Source organism: Urocitellus parryii, chromosome 7 (assembly GCF_045843805.1).
Source record: "Urocitellus parryii isolate mUroPar1 chromosome 7, mUroPar1.hap1, whole genome shotgun sequence".
Lineage (NCBI taxonomy): Eukaryota > Metazoa > Chordata > Mammalia > Rodentia > Sciuridae > Urocitellus > Urocitellus parryii.
This window is the reverse complement of record NC_135537.1, coordinates 168,359,884-168,377,742: the sequence shown is the minus strand read 5'-3', so window position 1 is coordinate 168,377,742 and position 17,859 is coordinate 168,359,884. Positions and strand designations below refer to the sequence as shown.

The 17,859-nt window shown below is 45.5% G+C and overlaps 1 protein-coding gene across 2 annotated transcripts in view; it reads left to right on the top strand.

Moving 5' to 3' along the window:
* Window positions 1-17,859, top strand: part of Marchf10 (membrane associated ring-CH-type finger 10) — an 80,918-nt gene that overhangs the window by 53,985 nt on the left and 9,074 nt on the right. For both annotated transcript variants that reach the window (XM_077801146.1, XM_026402293.2), the window contains exons 6-7: window positions 5,043-5,209; window positions 7,834-7,943. In XM_077801146.1, coding sequence (XP_077657272.1) covers window positions 5,043-5,209; window positions 7,834-7,943 — 277 coding nt within the window. The remainder of the gene's footprint in view (window positions 1-5,042; window positions 5,210-7,833; window positions 7,944-17,859) is intronic.

Below are 17,859 nucleotides of genomic sequence, written 5' to 3'. Positions count from 1 at the left end.
GGAATCCTTCCCTAACCTGACATCATCATGACGTTCTTCCTATTTTCTTCTGAAATCTGTTTCACTTCGTACATTTAGGACTCAATGTGAATGGGGTTGTGGATTTAAATGGGAAATGGCTTCAATATGTGGTGTGAGGTGAACTTTATACTTTGCCCTATGAACATGCCATCGTCCCAGGATTTTCTCTGCGCAGCCTCTTCTGTGGTGCACAACATGCCATACACGTATGAATCTGATTCAGGGCTCTTCTTTTTGTTCCATTAGTCTTTTATGTCTTTCCCTAATTTAATACTGACTGTCTTAATATCCACAGTTTTTATTGGTTTTGCTGAGTGTTTTGTTTTTTCGTTTCTTGTTTTTTGTGTTTTTTTTTTTTTTTTTTTTTGGTGGGGGGGTGGGTACCAGAGATTCAGCCCAGGGCCGCTTAACCACTGAGCCACATCCACAGCCCTTTTTATATTTTATTTAGAGACAAGGTCTCGCTAAGTTGCGTAGAGCCTTGCTAAGCGCTGAGGCTGGCTTTAAACTTGGATCCTCCTGCCTCAGTCTCCAGAGCCGCTGAGATTACAGGCGTGAGCCACCATGTCCACGCAATTCTTTAAAGACTTCTTGACTATATACTTAAGAGTCTGCTTGTTGGGATTTTTATTACAATTACATTGAATCTACAGGCTATTGGGAGATCGACACCTTTGAGATATTGTTTGGTTCTTTGGTAAACATGGTATGTTTCTCCTTTTGTCTTTAATATCTTTTATGTAGTTTTTAAAATTTTTTTTTTAGTTGTCAATGGACATTTATTTATTTATTTATTTATATGTGGTGCTGAGAATCATACCCAGTTCCTCATGCATGCTAGGCAAGGACTCTACCACTGAGCTACAACCTTAGCCCTCTTTTACGTAGTTTTGTGATTTTTTTCTTGATAAAAGCCTTTCCATTTATCTCTAGGTTCTTTTATTTTCTGTTTACTATTAAAACAGTATTTTAAATTACAATTTTAAATCTTTTTATTAGTGTATACAAATGCAATTGACATATTTTTTTCTGTATTTTTGCTAATCTTTCTTATTCATTATAATATATAGCTATAGCTTTTTTGGTTTTTTTTCATGTAGAAAATAACTTCAACCACCATTTTGTAAAAATCCTTTTTCTCTATACCCTTGCCAATTCCCGAGCTTTTATGTTTGTCAAATGATTAGCCAAAAATTATAATCAGTTTAATTTGCAAATTTTATGCTTATTAGTGATGTTGAACTTTTTCCATGTTTATTGTTAATTTGCATATCTTCATTTGCCATTGCCTGATCTTGTCTCCTATCTACATTTTGGGGGGAATGTTAATATTGTTTTTACCTCCTAAAATATACCAACATTCTATATAGAAAATCAATAGTAATGCTCTGCCAAATATCAGGCATATACTTTTTCACTTTTTCCATTTTATTTACTTCATATTTTATGTGCATGATGTTTTTTTAAAATATGCATATTTTTAGTTGTTGATGGACCTTTATTTAATTTATTTATTTATTTATATGTGGTGCTGAGAATTGGATTCAATTCAAAATATGCAGGTTTAAGATACTTACCTATGTCAGAAAGTGCTTAGCACAAAGCAAACTCCTACTACATGGGAGCTATTCTTAAATTCAGATGATGTGCAATTTGAAGTGGGGTTCTGATGTCTGGTTTTTTTTTTTTTTTTTCCTTTAACCAGTTGTCCCACAACCATTCATTCTATCCTTCCCTTCCTGATCTGAAATGCCTTCTTGGCTCACACAATCTCTGTCAGTCTGTTTACGGACTTTCGCTTCTGTTCTGTCAATCTGCCTGAAATACTGCATCAATTATACACTTTTTATTTATTATAAATTTAAGGATTTAAAAATATTTGCTATAGTAAATTTCCTTTTGTTATCTTTCTTTTAAAAGTTTTTATTGCCCATCTTAATTTTTTTTGGGGGGAGACAGTACCAGGAATTGAACTCAGGAGCACTCAACCACTGAGCCACATCCCTAGCCCTATTTGTATTTTATTTAGAAACAGGGTCTCATGAGTTGCTTAGAGCCTCGATTTTTGCTGGGGCTGGCTTTGAACTCTAAGATCCTTCTGCCTCAGCCTCTTGAGCTGCTGGGATTATAGGTGTGCACCACCGCACCCAGCATCCATCCTAATTTAATTGCATTGTGATCTGCAGTTTTTGTGCCCCAATACATATTCAACATCTACAAATATGCCATGGCATTAGGGAATGTTGCATATCCTCTGTTCTCTCATGGTCTGTACATACATGTAAAATACAGTTTGAAAAGTTTGCCATCAAAATTCTTCCTTCTTCCTGCTGGGCATGGTGGCACACGCCTGTGATCCCAGCAGTTTGGGAAGCTGAGGCAGGAGGATCAGGAGTTCAAAGCCAGCCTCAGCCATGGTGAGGCACTAAATTACTCAGCGAGACCCTGTCTCTAAATAAAATACAAGAAAAGGCTGGGGATGTGGCTCAGTGGTTAAGGGTCCCTTAGTTCAATCCCGATATCACTCCCCCCCAAAAAAAATTCTTCCTACTTCCGTCAGCAACTTAGCAAGACTCTGTCTCAAAATAAAAAATAAAAAGGGCTGGGGTATGGCTCAGTGATTGACCGAGCGACCCTGGGTTCCATCCCTGGTTTTAAAAAAAAAAAAATCCTCCTAGTCAATTATGTTCTTTTGAATTTGTCAATTTCTGAACGTTATTTATTAAAACCTTCCCATATGATTTAGATTCACCCATCCTCCTTTATCTTTATAAGAATTTGGCTTTTATTTAGCACATTAAGGCTCATATTTTCTTGGTGGATTGGTCAATATTACCTTTACACTTTTAGCTGAGTTACATTTTGTCTATCAATATCGCTACACCTGGAATTTCATTTTGTTAATCATATATATATATTTTAATTCCCCAGAAATTCTTCTTATCTCTCATTGGTCCTTTCCCAGAGCAGTGGAATCCTCCTGAGAACTAATCCCCCGTTAGCTGACCCATTCATTTCTTGCAGGGTCAGCAGGCTCTTCTTTCTTGTCTCCTCTCCTCTGTGCTGCTGAGTTCCACATGTGACAGGTGATCCCAGCAGTCCATGAAGGAAGGAGTGGCTGGTTCAGCATGGAGGCAGCCAACTCAGTTGTCCCACGGCTGTGCCTTGCTTCCTCAGCAGCCCTCTTCCCTGATTCAAAGGCTTTGTGTGATCGGGGATGCTCATGAACTTGTCTGTAAACTCAGGGCTGTGTGAGAGTTCCCTTTCTATAGCACTCAGCTCCGGGGGGTGCCCGGGCACAGGCACTGTTGCTGGGCTGCCCAGAGGAACCGGCCCTCTGTGCTGAAGCAGGTCTTGAGCTAGTTACCCTCATAACTGCCCTGCCCGTGAACTTGTGCACCCCAAGCTGGGGACTGTCTGGGTCAGCTCTTCTCCACGGTTTTCTACTGCAAGCAGGTCTGGTCCTCACCTCTGCATCTACTGTCCTAGGATTCTCCAATATTTCTGGCCCGCTGGTCTTCGGGCACTGTTGTGGATTCGTTCTGTGTAATTATCTTTTTAAGAGATTCGGGTGGGAAGGGAGATCCATGGGAGTCCTTTGCCTGCTGTCCTAAGAGTAAGCTCAACTTTCTAAAACAGTGTGCCCCGAACAGAAGGGAGTGCCCCAAACTATTAATGCGCAATCACTTTAGGGTGATGACTTCATGTCTGACCTCTTTTTCTTTTTCTCTCTCTCTTCTTCACTTTTGTGAACGTATGTATTTTTTCTCAAAATGTAGTAGCCCATGGATTCCCACTAATACCTTTGAGAAGACGGGAGAGCTTACATTAGGAGTCAGGCATTTATAAACTATATATGTACAAAAAAATTAATCACAGAGCCAAATGCAGTGGTGCACCCCTGTAATCCCAGGAACTTGGGAGGCTAAAGTAGGAGGATCACAAGTCGGAGGCTAGCCTGAGCAATTCTGTGAAACCTTGACTTCAAATTTAATATTGAAAAAATAAAAAGGGCTGGGCATATAACTCGGTGGTTAAGCACTTGGTTCAATCCCCAGTACCACCTCCCCCGCACAAAAATTAAACACAGAGCCCTTGATCCTACTCCTTAGATCGGTGGTCTTCAGACCTGAGTGACCATCAGACCATTCAGATTCCAGGGCCCAAATATCTTTGCTTGCATTTCCATTTATTCTATCTTATCAAACACCAGCAGCTTACATTCTGAAATGTGGACTCACTTGCTGGCAAGAGTTGTTATTGGTGAGCTCCACGTCCAGGTTTGTGGGCTCATCACTTCTCTGAACCAACACCTATTGAGCACAACACCTCTGGCCACAAATGTTTTGCCAGGCACTGGACGCACCTGAAGTTCCGTGTCCCCGTCACCAGGCACACGGCCTGCCCAACCCTGCCAAGCCGGCTGCAGTAGTGCTACCCTCACCCCTATTACAGATCAGGAAACGGGATGCTGGGGAAATGAGGAGCTCATCCCAAGGTCACATGACTTCATCATTTCAGAGGCAGCGTCAAGCCCGGGAGCCCTGAGCATGAATCCCACCAGCTTACACGCCTGGACGTGATGTTGGGCATCACAGCCTGCTCACAAAGGCTGAGGCAGGGAGGGGCTCCTGGATTTGCGCTTCCCTCTTGAGGCCTTTCCTTTGTTTTTGTTCCTGGTTTTGGTGTTTGGTTTTGCCTGCTGGGGTGGAATCTGGGGCCTCAGGGCAAGACCTCACCCTGGCTTCTTGGTTTTGCTGGCTGAGGCTGTGCTGGTCCCGTGGGCTCACGCATCTCAAGAACTACAAAGAAACCTAATATAAGAATTTGTGCATCGATTATGCAGAACCCCATCTAGAGGAATGAGCCCCAGGGTGACCAAGGGTGAGCCCCAGGAGCAGGCGGGCAGGATGTGGGGTGATTGTTCCTTCTTCCTTCCCCCCTGAATGCCCTGGGAACTGGTATCGGCAGAAACTGCCAATGTGGAGACTCTCGGTCACGAGGCCGTGTTTTCCATTTAGTCTCCTGGAGGAGGACTCCGAGGAGGAGGGAGACTTGTGTCGCATCTGTCAGATAGCCGGGGGTTCCCCCGCCAACCCCCTCCTGGAGCCCTGCGGCTGTGTGGGAAGCCTGCGGTTTGTCCACCAGGAGTGCCTGAAGAAGTGGCTGAAGGTGAAAATAACCTCAGGTAGGTGGGGGGGGACGCCCCCGTACAATTAACCCGAGCCACCCCCGGGCGGGCCTCGGAGCCTTGCCCACGGCTCACTCTCGGGGAAGCATGGCCAGGCCCACGATTCTTGCTCATAAATGCTGCCTTCAAATTACGGGAGGGAAGCAAATGTTTTTTCAAGTCTGAGGGAAGAATCCTGGAAACACTTGCTTACCAAACCCTTCTCCTGCTCGAGACCTGAGCAGAGATGCTAAGATCGCCTCCCCAGAGGAGGGAGACAGAAGAATCAGGTCAGGGGTTGAAGCTCAGCAAGCAGAAGGTGGCCGTGTCCACCAGTGGACGCTGTGCAAAATAATTCAGAAAGTCCCCCGAGAGAGAGACCCCCAAACACACACGCTTTCATTGGGGAAGGAGGATGGGTGTCACCTAAGATACCAGGCAAAGCTGTCTGTTGGCCACAGGGGTAAGGAAAGAGAGTTGATCTGATCTTCTAGAAACATAGCAGATAAAGAGAGCTCCATGTGCTGCCTTTGTAGGTTGATCTTATAACCAGGTAAGAAACCCTCTCTGTTTTTTGAGGGGTAGGGGTGTGTGTGTGCCAGGGATTGAACCCAGGGGCACTCGACCACTGAGCCACTTCCGCAGCCCTATTTTGTATTTTATTTAGAGACAGGGTCTCGCTGAGTTGCTTAGCGCCTCACCATTGCTGAGGCTGGCTTTGAACTCTCAATCCCCCTGCCTCAGCCTCCAGAGCCCCTGGGATTACAGGAGTGCACCACCGCATCCAGTTTGAAGCCCTCTCTTGACTCCCCGGGGAGGGTCTATAACCTCAGTCCTCGTCAGTAGATTTACTTTTCTTGGCAGAGAATGGGTTTCTTTAAAAATGGCTTTAAGAATGACCAAGAAGAAAAAATTAAAAAAAAAAAAAAAGGACTCATCAATGCAAGCAACTCAATTAGAAAACAGATGCTCTTTCACCCTCACCTCTCTGAAAGCTGTACTCCACAGCCAGATCCCTTTGCTCTCTGCTTCCATGTTCTGATCACTATTTCAGGCTACCGAGGAGACCTAGCACTCTGCTCTGGCCCCAGGCCTGTTGCCATGCTCCCTCACCAAGGACAGCACACCATTTAACTAGAGAGCGAACACCCAGGATAATCATAGTAACTGCCTCTTTCCTGCAGCTCTGTTTCCATGTGTGCCTCTCCTCCTCACATGAGAAACACAGGCCCACTCCCAAGATGCTTAAACGCATGTCCACACAGCAAGCAAAGATTCAGTCCAGAGCAAAAAAAAAAAAAAAAAGTGGATTTCGGTTGCTAATGACTCGGCCAAACAATGCTTATCTTACTAGAAATTAAAGCCAATTAAACATCTATCACAGGGAGAGGGGGAAAAAAGACCCATGAAATGTGTTATGAAAATGATCTTAAATGCTCGTAAATGCCGATGCTCGTATGAGTATGTTCAGCAGGATTAGGTTGGAAGGCACATGGGATGTTCTGTAGCCAAAAGCATCACTGAATGGTGCTAAAAAAGAAAAATCAAGCAAACAAAATGGAGATAAGGGATTACTGTGCATCCTTACCCTTTAAAAGTCTCTATTATTTACTATTTCTTTATATCCCCAGTGGGAAAATAGAACTGGGGTATAAACCTGTACAAGCCCTAATTAGTAAACACATGCAGATAACCAGTAAGTCCTCTGCTTTTTGATGCATAAAATAAACACTGGTAGATCATCGGTCTAAATGCAGCAGCTACGCTTGGGGGATGCTCATAGCTTTTTTTTTTTTTCCCTTTTTCTTTTTTTGGTACTGGGGATTACACCCAGGGGTGCTTAACCACTGAGCCACATCCCCAGCCCCTTTTTATATTTTATCTAGAGACAGGGTCTCACTGAATTGCTTAGGGCCTCACTAAGTTGCTGAGGCTGGCTTGGAACTTGCAATCCTCCTGCCTCAGCCTCTCGAGCTGCTGGGATTACAAACCTAGCATCACCACACCCAGCCCAAATTGCATGCTTTTATAAAAACAGACATTCAGGAGCCTTCTCATGTTTCTTCTTTTTCCAAATGAGGCTGAGCTCAGGCTTTGGTGACGGGCCCAGATGCTCCTTTTAACTAATACCCACACATGGCCCCTCACTCCCTCGCTTTTCTCAGTTGGGATTTTCACCTGTGTGCCAGTAAAGGTAGCTTTTTAAGCCATCAACTAGCTTCAGCCATCTATTTGGGCCTCACTAATTTATTTACCTGACTCTTAGCTTCCGTGTAGCAATTCCAATTTTATGAGCCATTATGTTTATATTTAAATAGAAACAAGACCTGTTATTTGAAAGCCATGGGAATTTCACCTACATGAAGCTTGCATAATAAATGATTACAAAGGGAATTTTTCAGATCTCAGATTCAAGGTCATTTTCTAGAGAAGATGACTGACTTTAAATGAAGGTCACTGAAGCTCAGAATGTATAACATGCAGAAGTTGAAACTCAAAATATCAGCTGTCTAAATTTTCAACATAAACCAACCCAGCGTTGAATGACAGATAATTGATCACGTGTGTGCGTGCATGCGCGTGTGCATGTTAAGAACACTTAAGATAAACTCTCTTACGTTTAGTTCTTTATCTAATTCAAGGAGCAGATCTGGGTGCTGTGAAGACCTGTGAGATGTGTAAGCAAGGCCTGCTGATCAACCTGGATGACTTAAACCTGACCGAATTTTACCAGAAGCACCAGCAATCCCGGGTAAGAAACGCACCCACGCTACCTCCACAGACTACAGTCGACTAGGGGTGCAGGAGGGGCAGAGGCCGGCTTTCCCCGATCTAAGGAATGTAGAAGGCCTGTGTGTGACATGAGTCTGGGAATGTCCCTTGGGCTCACTTCTTTGAGAAGGGTCTGTCACTACATGTGAACGTTGGAGAGTTGGGAGGTGTTGGTCATCCTGGGTTGATGTCCACCTGCTGTCAGGGACAAAAGTAGGAAGCTATCAGCTCTAGTGACAAAGTGGACCCACAGGAAGAGCAAAACGTCTGGGCAAGCTCAAATCTGCTGAAGTCATTTAAGTTTAATAGCAACAAAAGAAAGGGAAAAAAAAATTCAGGATGTTGGAGGAAATGGGCCCCAGTTAAATACCAAGTAAGTCTGGACAATAAGGAACTGCTCCGCCTAAACATGGAGTAAATGCTCACTGTGTGCTTTTGGGGAATAGGATGAGTGGAGAAAACACTTCTGGGGCATTTGGATTGTGTTTTGAATACTGCAAAAGTTAACCTCAGGTGGGAAGGCAATTTATACCCAAGAAAATCATCACCCACTTCTCAAGCAAACAACCTCCCATTTAGAACTACACTCTCCAATATAGAAGCCACAAGCCACATGTGGCTAATGAGAAAGTGGTTGTAACATTTGCTTGTAAGTGCTAAATACACACCAAATTTCAAAGAGTAACAAAAAATATAAAATATCATGTTGTTTTATATTAAATGTATATTGTATTAGAGCATTTTTCAACATTGTAACAAAATGCCCAAGGCTAGACCACTTTAAAAAGAAAATAGGCCATCCATGTCATGGCCCTTCCATGTGGGAACAAAGAATAGAGGTTTATTTAGCTCACTGTTCAAGGGCTCATATCTGGTGATGGCCTTGCTGGCAGATTCCCTGACACAGAACATTGCATCATGTAGCAAGAAACAGGAATCACTCTCTTAAACTCTTATAAATCCAACAGGATTCAGTCATGGGGACTTCATTTTGGCAATCTTATCTAATCCTAATGCCCTCCCAAAGGCCTCACCCATAAGCATATAGTCAGATTAACGTCCATCTTCTTAATGCTTCACAGTGAATCAATTAACTTTCCGTCACAATAATGAAATACCTGAGGCAATTAGCTTACAAAGAGAAAAGGTCTATTTTGGCATGTGGTTCTGGAGGTTCCAGCTCAAGATTGAGTGGCTTATTGCTTTGAGCCTCTAGAACAACATGAAAAGAGCATGTGGTGAAGCAAACTGTTCACCTCATGAGCCAGGAAGCAGAGGGAAAAAGAGGATGACACTGATGTCCCACAATTCTCTTCAATGCTCCCAATGACCAGAGGAGCTCCCCCGAGGCCCCACCTGCCTCCTGAAGGCCCCATTACCTCCCAGCCGTGCAAGCCTTTTTCACATCCAAACCACAGCACTGAGGGCTAGATTTCAACATGTACATCCTCAGGGGAAACCCTGAGACCCTAACCAAACACAGTACACATCACACCTCAAAGACTTTGCGTGACACAAGAAGCTTAGGAGTCACCGCTCTGTCCCGACAACAGGAAAAGCTGAACAAACTGAAAAATCAACAACTCTTCTTAGATACATAAGAAAAATGAGATCACAGGACAAACCACTGTCCCTAAAATTGGAGAGAGAATCGCAACTTACCAGAGCAGAAGCTCACAAGCAGAAGCCTCTGTGGGAACAGTGCTGGACACAGAAACCTAAACTGAAATTAGTGAACTGCCGAATGCAGTGTGGGTCAAAAACTGAGGGTCAAAAACTCCAAGGAAAACCAGTCATCAGGGTGTCCCCACACTTCTGTGAGTTTTATCTCCAGGAGCTTAATCAGGTTCTTGCAGTGAATATCAGAAAAAAATCCCTTCACACTCCCGGCGGTGGGAGGGAGCAGTAGCCATGTCTGTATGCGCCAGATTGTACTAAAGTTATATGTGTTAGTCTGATTGACAACACTATAACAAAATACCTGAGCTAATTAACTTATAAAGAAAAAATACTTATTCTGGCTCATAGTTTTGAAGGTCCCAGACCAAGACAGGGTGGACCCACTGGTTTGGGCCTCTGGTAAGTGTGCTGGATGGTAATGGCAAGGAGCACCCGGTGGAGCAAACTACTCGCCTCATAACCAAGAAACAAAAAAAATAGAAAGAGGCAAGGGTCCCACAGTCTCCTTCAAGAGAAGATCCCCGATGACCAAAGAATCTCTCACCAGGCCCCACCTCTTAAAGGTTCCATCTCCTCTCGGTAGCATCACCTTGGGGACCACATGGACTTTTTGGGGATAATCTACCTCCAAACCACAGTAGGATAACATATGTTTAATGAAAATACCAAAAAAGAAGAGAGAAAGGAATAGACTATATCACTGAAGCAAGAGCAACTAAGAATTTCTCCCACATTAATGTCAGGACACCAAACCAGGGGCTCGGGCTGGGGCTCGGGCTGGGGCTCGGGCTGGGGCTCAGCAGTAGCGCACTTGCCTGGCATGGGTGAGGCACTGGGTTCGATTCTCAGCATCATGTATGAATAAATAATGAATAAATAAATAAAGGTCTACCAATAACTTAAAAAAAAAAAGACACCAAACCAGAACTCCAAGAGTCTCAGAGTACATCAAGCAGGATAATTGTGAATAGATAAATAAATTGTGATTTATCATATTTAAGATGGAAAAAATCAAACAGAAATAAAAAAAATCCTGCAAGAAGTTAAGAAGAAAAACTACCTCCCCTGTATAAAGCAAAGTTAAGAATCATATCCAACTTCCCAGAAAACAAGTAAGTAGAGCAAAATATTTAAAACGTTGACCAACCTTGAATTCATAGGTTGCTTATCCTGGGATGATGTCTACCTGCTGGACAAGTGGTGATTCTATACCCTGCAAAACTATCCTTCAAAATTAAAGTAGACATTATCTCTCTCTCTCTCTCTCTCTCTCTCTCTCTATATATATATATATATATATATATATATATATATAATATATTATATATAATATATTATATATATATTATATATAATATATTATATATAATATATTTATATATTATATATTTAATTATATATATTATATATATATTTAATTTATATATATATTCAGGCAGAGGAAGGAGAAGTTGTGCTCCATTTGTGTACAATATGTCAAAATGCATTCCACCATCATGAGTAACCAATGAGAACAAATTTTAAAATAAAATAAAATTTGAAATAAAATTGAAATAGAAATAAAAACTTTTTCAAAGACTTAATACCCCAAAAGGATGTAAAATATCACAGATAACTGTAGATTACAGTCACGTGCTTCCTAATGACCTTTCAGTGATGAACAACATATGGTGACGGTATGTACCACGTAGTCCAGCTGTGCATACTGTGCCATCTAGGCTTGTGTACACCACTCTGCGACCATCACAAGCAATAAAATTGTCTACAGACACATTTCTCAGAGTGCATCCCAATAATTAAGGAACTCACAGCTGCAATTATACACTGAAATGATATTTTGGATATATTAAGTTAATAAAATATATGGCTAACATTAATTTCACTGATTTCCTTTTACTTGTTTAATGTGGTTACTATAATTTTTCAGATTACCTATGTGGTTTACATTGGTGCCTCACATTGTATTGTCCTGGATGGTTCTGATCCAGAAGGTGCCTTGCACATAATAACCATCAATAACATTTATCTAATAAAGGTAGCCCAGCATTATTACCATTATAACTTAAAACTGCCCCCCCCTTATAACACGATTCCAAAAAAGTACTAACAATCATGCCTGTAACGCACATGATTCTAAAACTACAAAACCATTGTTAACAACCAGAACGTCACCCCTCAGAGGGACTCACTTCAGCTTTTAGATTATTAGCCTGCTTCCAGACCTTCCTCTGCAAACATTTTGACAGCTGAATCAAAATAGTGTGCAAGAGTCTGGGCAATTCTACAGTTTCTTTTTTTAAACCCTAAGGTGCTAGACAAAGGAACACAATTCTGATAAGAATAAAGGATATTGGAATCTCTTAATAAGTCATGCTACATCAGCGTTGCAAAGACTGGGTCTGAGGCCTGAGACTCTCCCATCACTCCTAACCCCAAACACGAAGGTCTGACATGAGAAGCAAAGTCACTCACACTCTGGAATGTTGAGTCAGAACACTGAAAGGAACCAGGCGTGCTGAGCGCCAGCCAGAGTGTAGACAGGCTCTTCTCGAAAAGTAGATCATTCCAGAAAGTAAGCCCCACGAACTACCTGAGAAGGAGGATATGCCCAGGTAGGGCTGGTCCCCCAGGTCACTATCAGGATGCTCTCTAGACATCACAGACCCCGTGCAGCCCGGAAATGCCTTGTCTAGTAAAGACCTCTTTGGGTCCCAAGCATTTCATGTTGTTCTTCCTGCCAAACTGCTGCTACCATGCCACCTTGGCTTACCAGTGATCTTTGTAGGATTGATCCAATAATAGCAAAATTCTCCAGTTGTCTTAAAACGTTTGCACTCCCGTGGAGCCTGAGGAAGCCTGCCCCTCTGAAAAACTCGCCAGCTCTGACTAAGATCGGAACCTGAATCCTATTCCCTTCCCTAAAGATGCCGGGTGAACTTGGGGAAGCTATGTCCGTTCCCTGGGCCTCAGCTCTCCCGCCCATCTGTGGAGAATGGGAGATAATTCCTACCTTGCAGAGATGGATGTAAGAAAAGACTTGAACCCCTAACAGAATGACGCAGTGCCCGCACAGAGAAGGCTCCAAGGGAATGGGAACCACCACTCAAAGCCACAGAGACACCCAACTTCTTTGGCACAAAGGACCAAAGTAGAATCCATCATGGAACCATCCAAGCTGACTGGCCCACACAGGGGTCGCGCCCAGGCCCTCCAACTCGCTGTTTCCCCCCGAGTGGAGATAACGGGCTACAAGCACATTCTAGAAAGAACTGAAAGCAACTGTCTTTGCAGGGTCTGGGCAGGGAGGGGACGAAGGCACACTCAAGGGCGTTGAGTGATGAGAGCTGAACAAAGGGCAAAAATGGGGACAAGGACCAGCAGTGAGGCCACTGGGCCTGAAGTGAGGAGGGGTGCTTACCAGGGCCAGGATGGCTGTCCAGTAGAGGAGAGCAGTGGCGGCCAGACCACTGCCCACAGTGAATGAACAGGAGGAGCAAACACCCCGGGCCCTCGCTCCTCCGCCCCCTGGTCTCCTGCCAGCCAAACCCACTGGCCAAACCCAACGGGAAACCAGAGGGCGAGGGAGCCCAGCCACTCAGTCCACGGGGTCAGCCTGCAGGCCACAGTGCCGGCTGGAAAGTGGCTCTCTGGAGGGGAGAGTGGAAAACATCCAGCACGGTCATTACTCCACGTGGAAGCAGAAAAGGTTTTAAAATCAGTTTGGGTGAGAACTGGACAGGTCATCAAAGCCTTCTGGAAACGCCCTCCATTATGATCCCAGTGGGAAGGTGCTGCAGACCCACCCTGCGGGAGGACGGCAGGGCTCACACTTTCACAGCAGTTGGGCCTGTTCCTTCCCGTGGCCTGTTGTGAAGGTAACAGCGTCTGTTTGCTACAGGTCGGAGCTAAACTCAAGACACCAGCGAAGTGCAACTCAGAAGAGTCCAGAACCCTCCTCCCGGACCAAGACTGTGGTCTAACACACAGCTACCCACGGAGCCACGGACCTCAGCCTGTGCCTCAGAAATGAGCTCAGAAATGGCAGGCCCTCTGACGGGACCAGCCCAGCGCGGGTGGCCCCCAGGCTGGCGGTGGATTGATCTGTGTCCCCATGTTCCTGTGCCTCTGAGGGCCTGGTTCCTTTTCCCATCCAGGCCATGGCTCCTGCAGGCCTCTCAGCCACCCTCGGTGCTGGTCACTCCTTGGAAAAGAGGTTCCCTTCCGGAGAAGTTGGGTAACTGGTGCCAAACCTAGCTCTACAAAGAAAGATAGGGACAAAACCAAAATCAGAACAGGTCCATGGCTTCAGCCCAGCCTGGCTCTCCCTTGACCTCAACTAAGTAGCCCACGAGCTTCTTTTATCTTATGCATTTCCCATTTAATTGTTTTCTTTTGCTTTTAATTATAATAATCATGCAAAAATCTCCCATAGTTCACCTCCCCAGATAACAGCTTCTAACTGTTAGCTGCAGGTCTTTTTTTTTTTTTTTTTTTTTTTTTTTTTTGCTTATTAAAATGCCACTGCCCAGGCTCAACCCAAGATTCTGATTTGATTGACGTGGCATGGGGCCAAGTATCAATTTTTTAAATTGTGCCAAAATACACATAACATGAGACTTTAGCCAACTTTTAAAACACTTATTGAAGCCCCACATAATGGTGCTCACTGTAATCCCAGATATTTGAGAAGCCATGGCAGGAGGATTGCAAGTCTGGGGCCAGCCTGGGCAACTTAAGTGAGATAGGGATCTCAAAATAAAAAATAGAAAGGGCTGGGGGTGTGACACTTTACCACTAAGTACCTCTGGGTTCAACTCCCAATACTACAATAAATAAATAAATGGCATTTATTGAACACCTGCTATATGTCAAACATGGGGCTGCAGATACCGGGCAGTCCAAGGCCAACCCAGTCACTTCTTCCTAATGAGGAAGTCCCCACAGTAGCAATAAACTCAATAGGGGAGGGTCAGAACAAGGGACCTGCAAAATCTAGGTTTTGCTCCCATCGTTCCATCCATATATGAATTTATTGAGCACACGCTCTCGACGCACCGGGCACTGTGAGTACAGGTGGCAATAAGATATGGGCCCCACCCTCACACACCTCAATCCCAGACATGCGCCTTTCCATGTGCCTATGTTGAATCCTTGCCTCCTGGGGGATGTTTTTGTTTTGTAAAATGCCACGTCCACCTGTGTCAGCTCAGTTTACATAATGCCTAGGGGAAACGGGCAAACAGAGGTTACTGTCCCCCCTTATAAGTGGAGTCACTCTGGCCTCACACAGTTAAAACTCTTTGCCCTGCATCACAGTGTTTGGTGACGTCAGGCTGCCCACCTGCCCGGCAGCACTGTCGGGCTGTGCCCGCTGGGCCCTGGAGATGAGCTCCCGGCTGCCTCTGTTCTGTGGCACAGGAGGGTCTCCAGGGCGGCCGGCTGCGGTTGTTTTGAAGCACAGGCCTGGCCTTGCTCCATCTCAGTCAAAGACAGATGTCCTCGGACACATGCAGGCACCTAATCACCCTTAGACCTGGGAGCATTTCCGGAACGTATTTGGAGTTTTGACCAAATGTCCAGCCAGGCTGTCAGGCTCTTCGAGGGCACTGCCTGGGCATTGAAAGTTCCCCTGCGTAGCAAGCCTGTTGGCCAAACGGAGGGTAAAGAAAATCAAGGGTGGGAACAGAAGAAAAGAAAGAAAATCAGCTGCTTCGTGGGCCTTGCTGTCCAGAGCTTGCGTCCACGGTTTCAACTGCCTTCTCCTTTCCCCATGTCCCCACCCCCTCCTGCCACTCCCAGTCGCTTCAGGCTAGTGACAAAGGGAAGGCCACGTGGGAACCAGAGCGCGTTGTGATTGGGTCAAGTGGAGAGTGGATCAGGAGTGGTTCCAATAAATAACGTTCCAAAACCTATTTCATTTGCTGATTGAATGCCACCGAGCTCTCAGTCAACAGGTCCCTCCCACTTGTGGCTTGGGAGTGGAAAGGATGCCTCTGGGTTGCCTACCAAGCCAGCTCCAATTGGCCGGCCGAGCCGTGTCAGCATCGCAAGCTCTGCAAAGGGCTCACGTAAAGAGGGAGCCGTGAGATTTATGGCACCACGTGACAGGTTCCCTCCCACAGAATAGAGAAGAGACACAATCTGCTAGAAGTGACTTTTCAAATTATCTGCAGAAAACATTAGTGGATATTTTCCCATCTGCATGCCTGCAGGCCTTATTGAGTCATAAAAAGTAAATGATTTCCCTGAATGCTTTGACAAACCTGATAGTTCCAAGCCATTTTCTAGCTGATTGATTTGCCATTATGCATCAGCGTGTCTCTACGCAGAGGGCTCCCTGGCAAAGACGGGCCTGGACAGAAAGCCCTCATTCCCTCACAGGAGGCCTGGGCCACGAGAGCCAGCAGGGGACAAGGCTCAGTCAAGGTGAAGGAGCTAAAAGGCCTGGCAGGAAGGCTTCCCAGAGGAGGTGGCTTTGGAGAGGGTCCTGAAAGGAGGCGGCAGGCACCTGCTGTTAGGGAAGGTGGGAGGAGGCATGGGAAACAGAAAAGTGAAAACAAGCAATTTGCTGTCTGCCTACTCAAGGCCAAGGTCAACAGAGCCCAGAAAACAAGGCTAAAAATAGAAGTCTAACTGCTAAGGACAGGCTGGCTTGAGCCTTTTAAGACGGGCCCATAGGATGCTGGAGAAGCCTTGGGCGGTGACCTTGAGGCCAATTGGCACCAAGATCCGGAGCTGGCCTGATTCAGAAGGAAGAGCACATGGATCCTTGCTCAACTTCCGCACCTTTCCTGGCCTGGCTGCTATTTGGTCCTGGAAGAGGTGTGTTCTGCCCCAACTTCCTGAGCTGCCCTTGATCTAATAGGAACAGGAAGATGGGCCTGGCTGTGACAGGAAGGAGGCACCCTGCAGTAGTCATGTGTCAAGTCCGCAACGTGCTACCCTACCGTGCGCACCCAGAGTCACAGTTCTGACCTTCTTGAAGGGTGATGTGAAGGGCTGGGCTCCCTGTGGGGAGCCCTCCAGGACTGGGCAGCTTCCTGAACTCAGTCTGGCCCATCCAGAGACCCCCGACTCATGGGACTTGGCATAAGGATGATGAGGGATTAAAGGGCCTTCCCCTCATTTCTTCCCAAAGTAGGAATCCTCCCTTACTAACCCACTGACTTATCCAAGGGGAAGGTCCAAGGACAGGGGCGCTGTGGCTTACTGGCTCAACCTTGCTAGGCAGCACCTGCTTCAAGCTCCAGGGAAAAAGCAGAAATGGGCAAGGGGCATGGCTCAGTGGTAAAGCACTGTGTAATAGGCACAGGGCCTTGGGTTCTATCCCAGGACCAAAATAAGTGAATAAATAAATAACAAGTGCAAGATGTGGTATACAGAATAAAGACACATGTTTAGGAGTCAGGGAGTAAAGGAACAAATGAAGTTCATCAGGAAAGCTTCCACAGGAGGTGACATTTGCAACAGCTGTGTAAGGAAGCTCTAGACATGGCCAGGCAGGAGAGTGGCATTCAAAATAGACACATGAAAGCAACAGACGAAAGAAAGCTCAAGCAAAGGCCCTGAGGTGAGGTCCCCAATGTCACCTTAGATCCTGCCTGGACACACCTGGGGATTAAGTGAGCAGCTGGTGGAAGGGGACCGTAACCAGGGATGCCACCTGGTAGCAAGTGCAAGGCCCTGAGTTCAATCCCTAGCATGGCAAAAAAATAGACAACCTGACTGTAAAGGGAGAGATGAACAGAGCTGAGGTGTGGGGCTCTTTCTCTGGGCAAAAGAGGATCTAGGAAAACCAGGCTTCCCAGAGGCATCTGTGTCCCAGATTGTCCCGCAGTGAAGTTGGCACTTCTAAGACACATCTCGTCCTGTTTACTCCTGTGCTCAAAGACACCAGCAGTTCCCCCACACGCAGCATCACGTCCACACTGCTCACGTCTGCCCAGTGTGGTCCACACCTCACCATCTCCCCAGCCCCGTGCCAAATTTTTTTTTTTTTTAATTTCAAAGCAAACGCCCGCCCCATGTGCTCCAGCCACACTACACAGGAGGGAATTCCGCTCACCACACGCTCCTCTCTCTCCATGGTCTCTGCTGGCCTTCAGGGTCTCTGTCCAGAAGGCCTAACAGCCCCCCTCGGCACTTGTCCTTTAAGGACTGTCAAAGGCCACCTTCTCCAAGAAGCCCTCCCCCAGCTCACAGTCACCAGTCTCTCT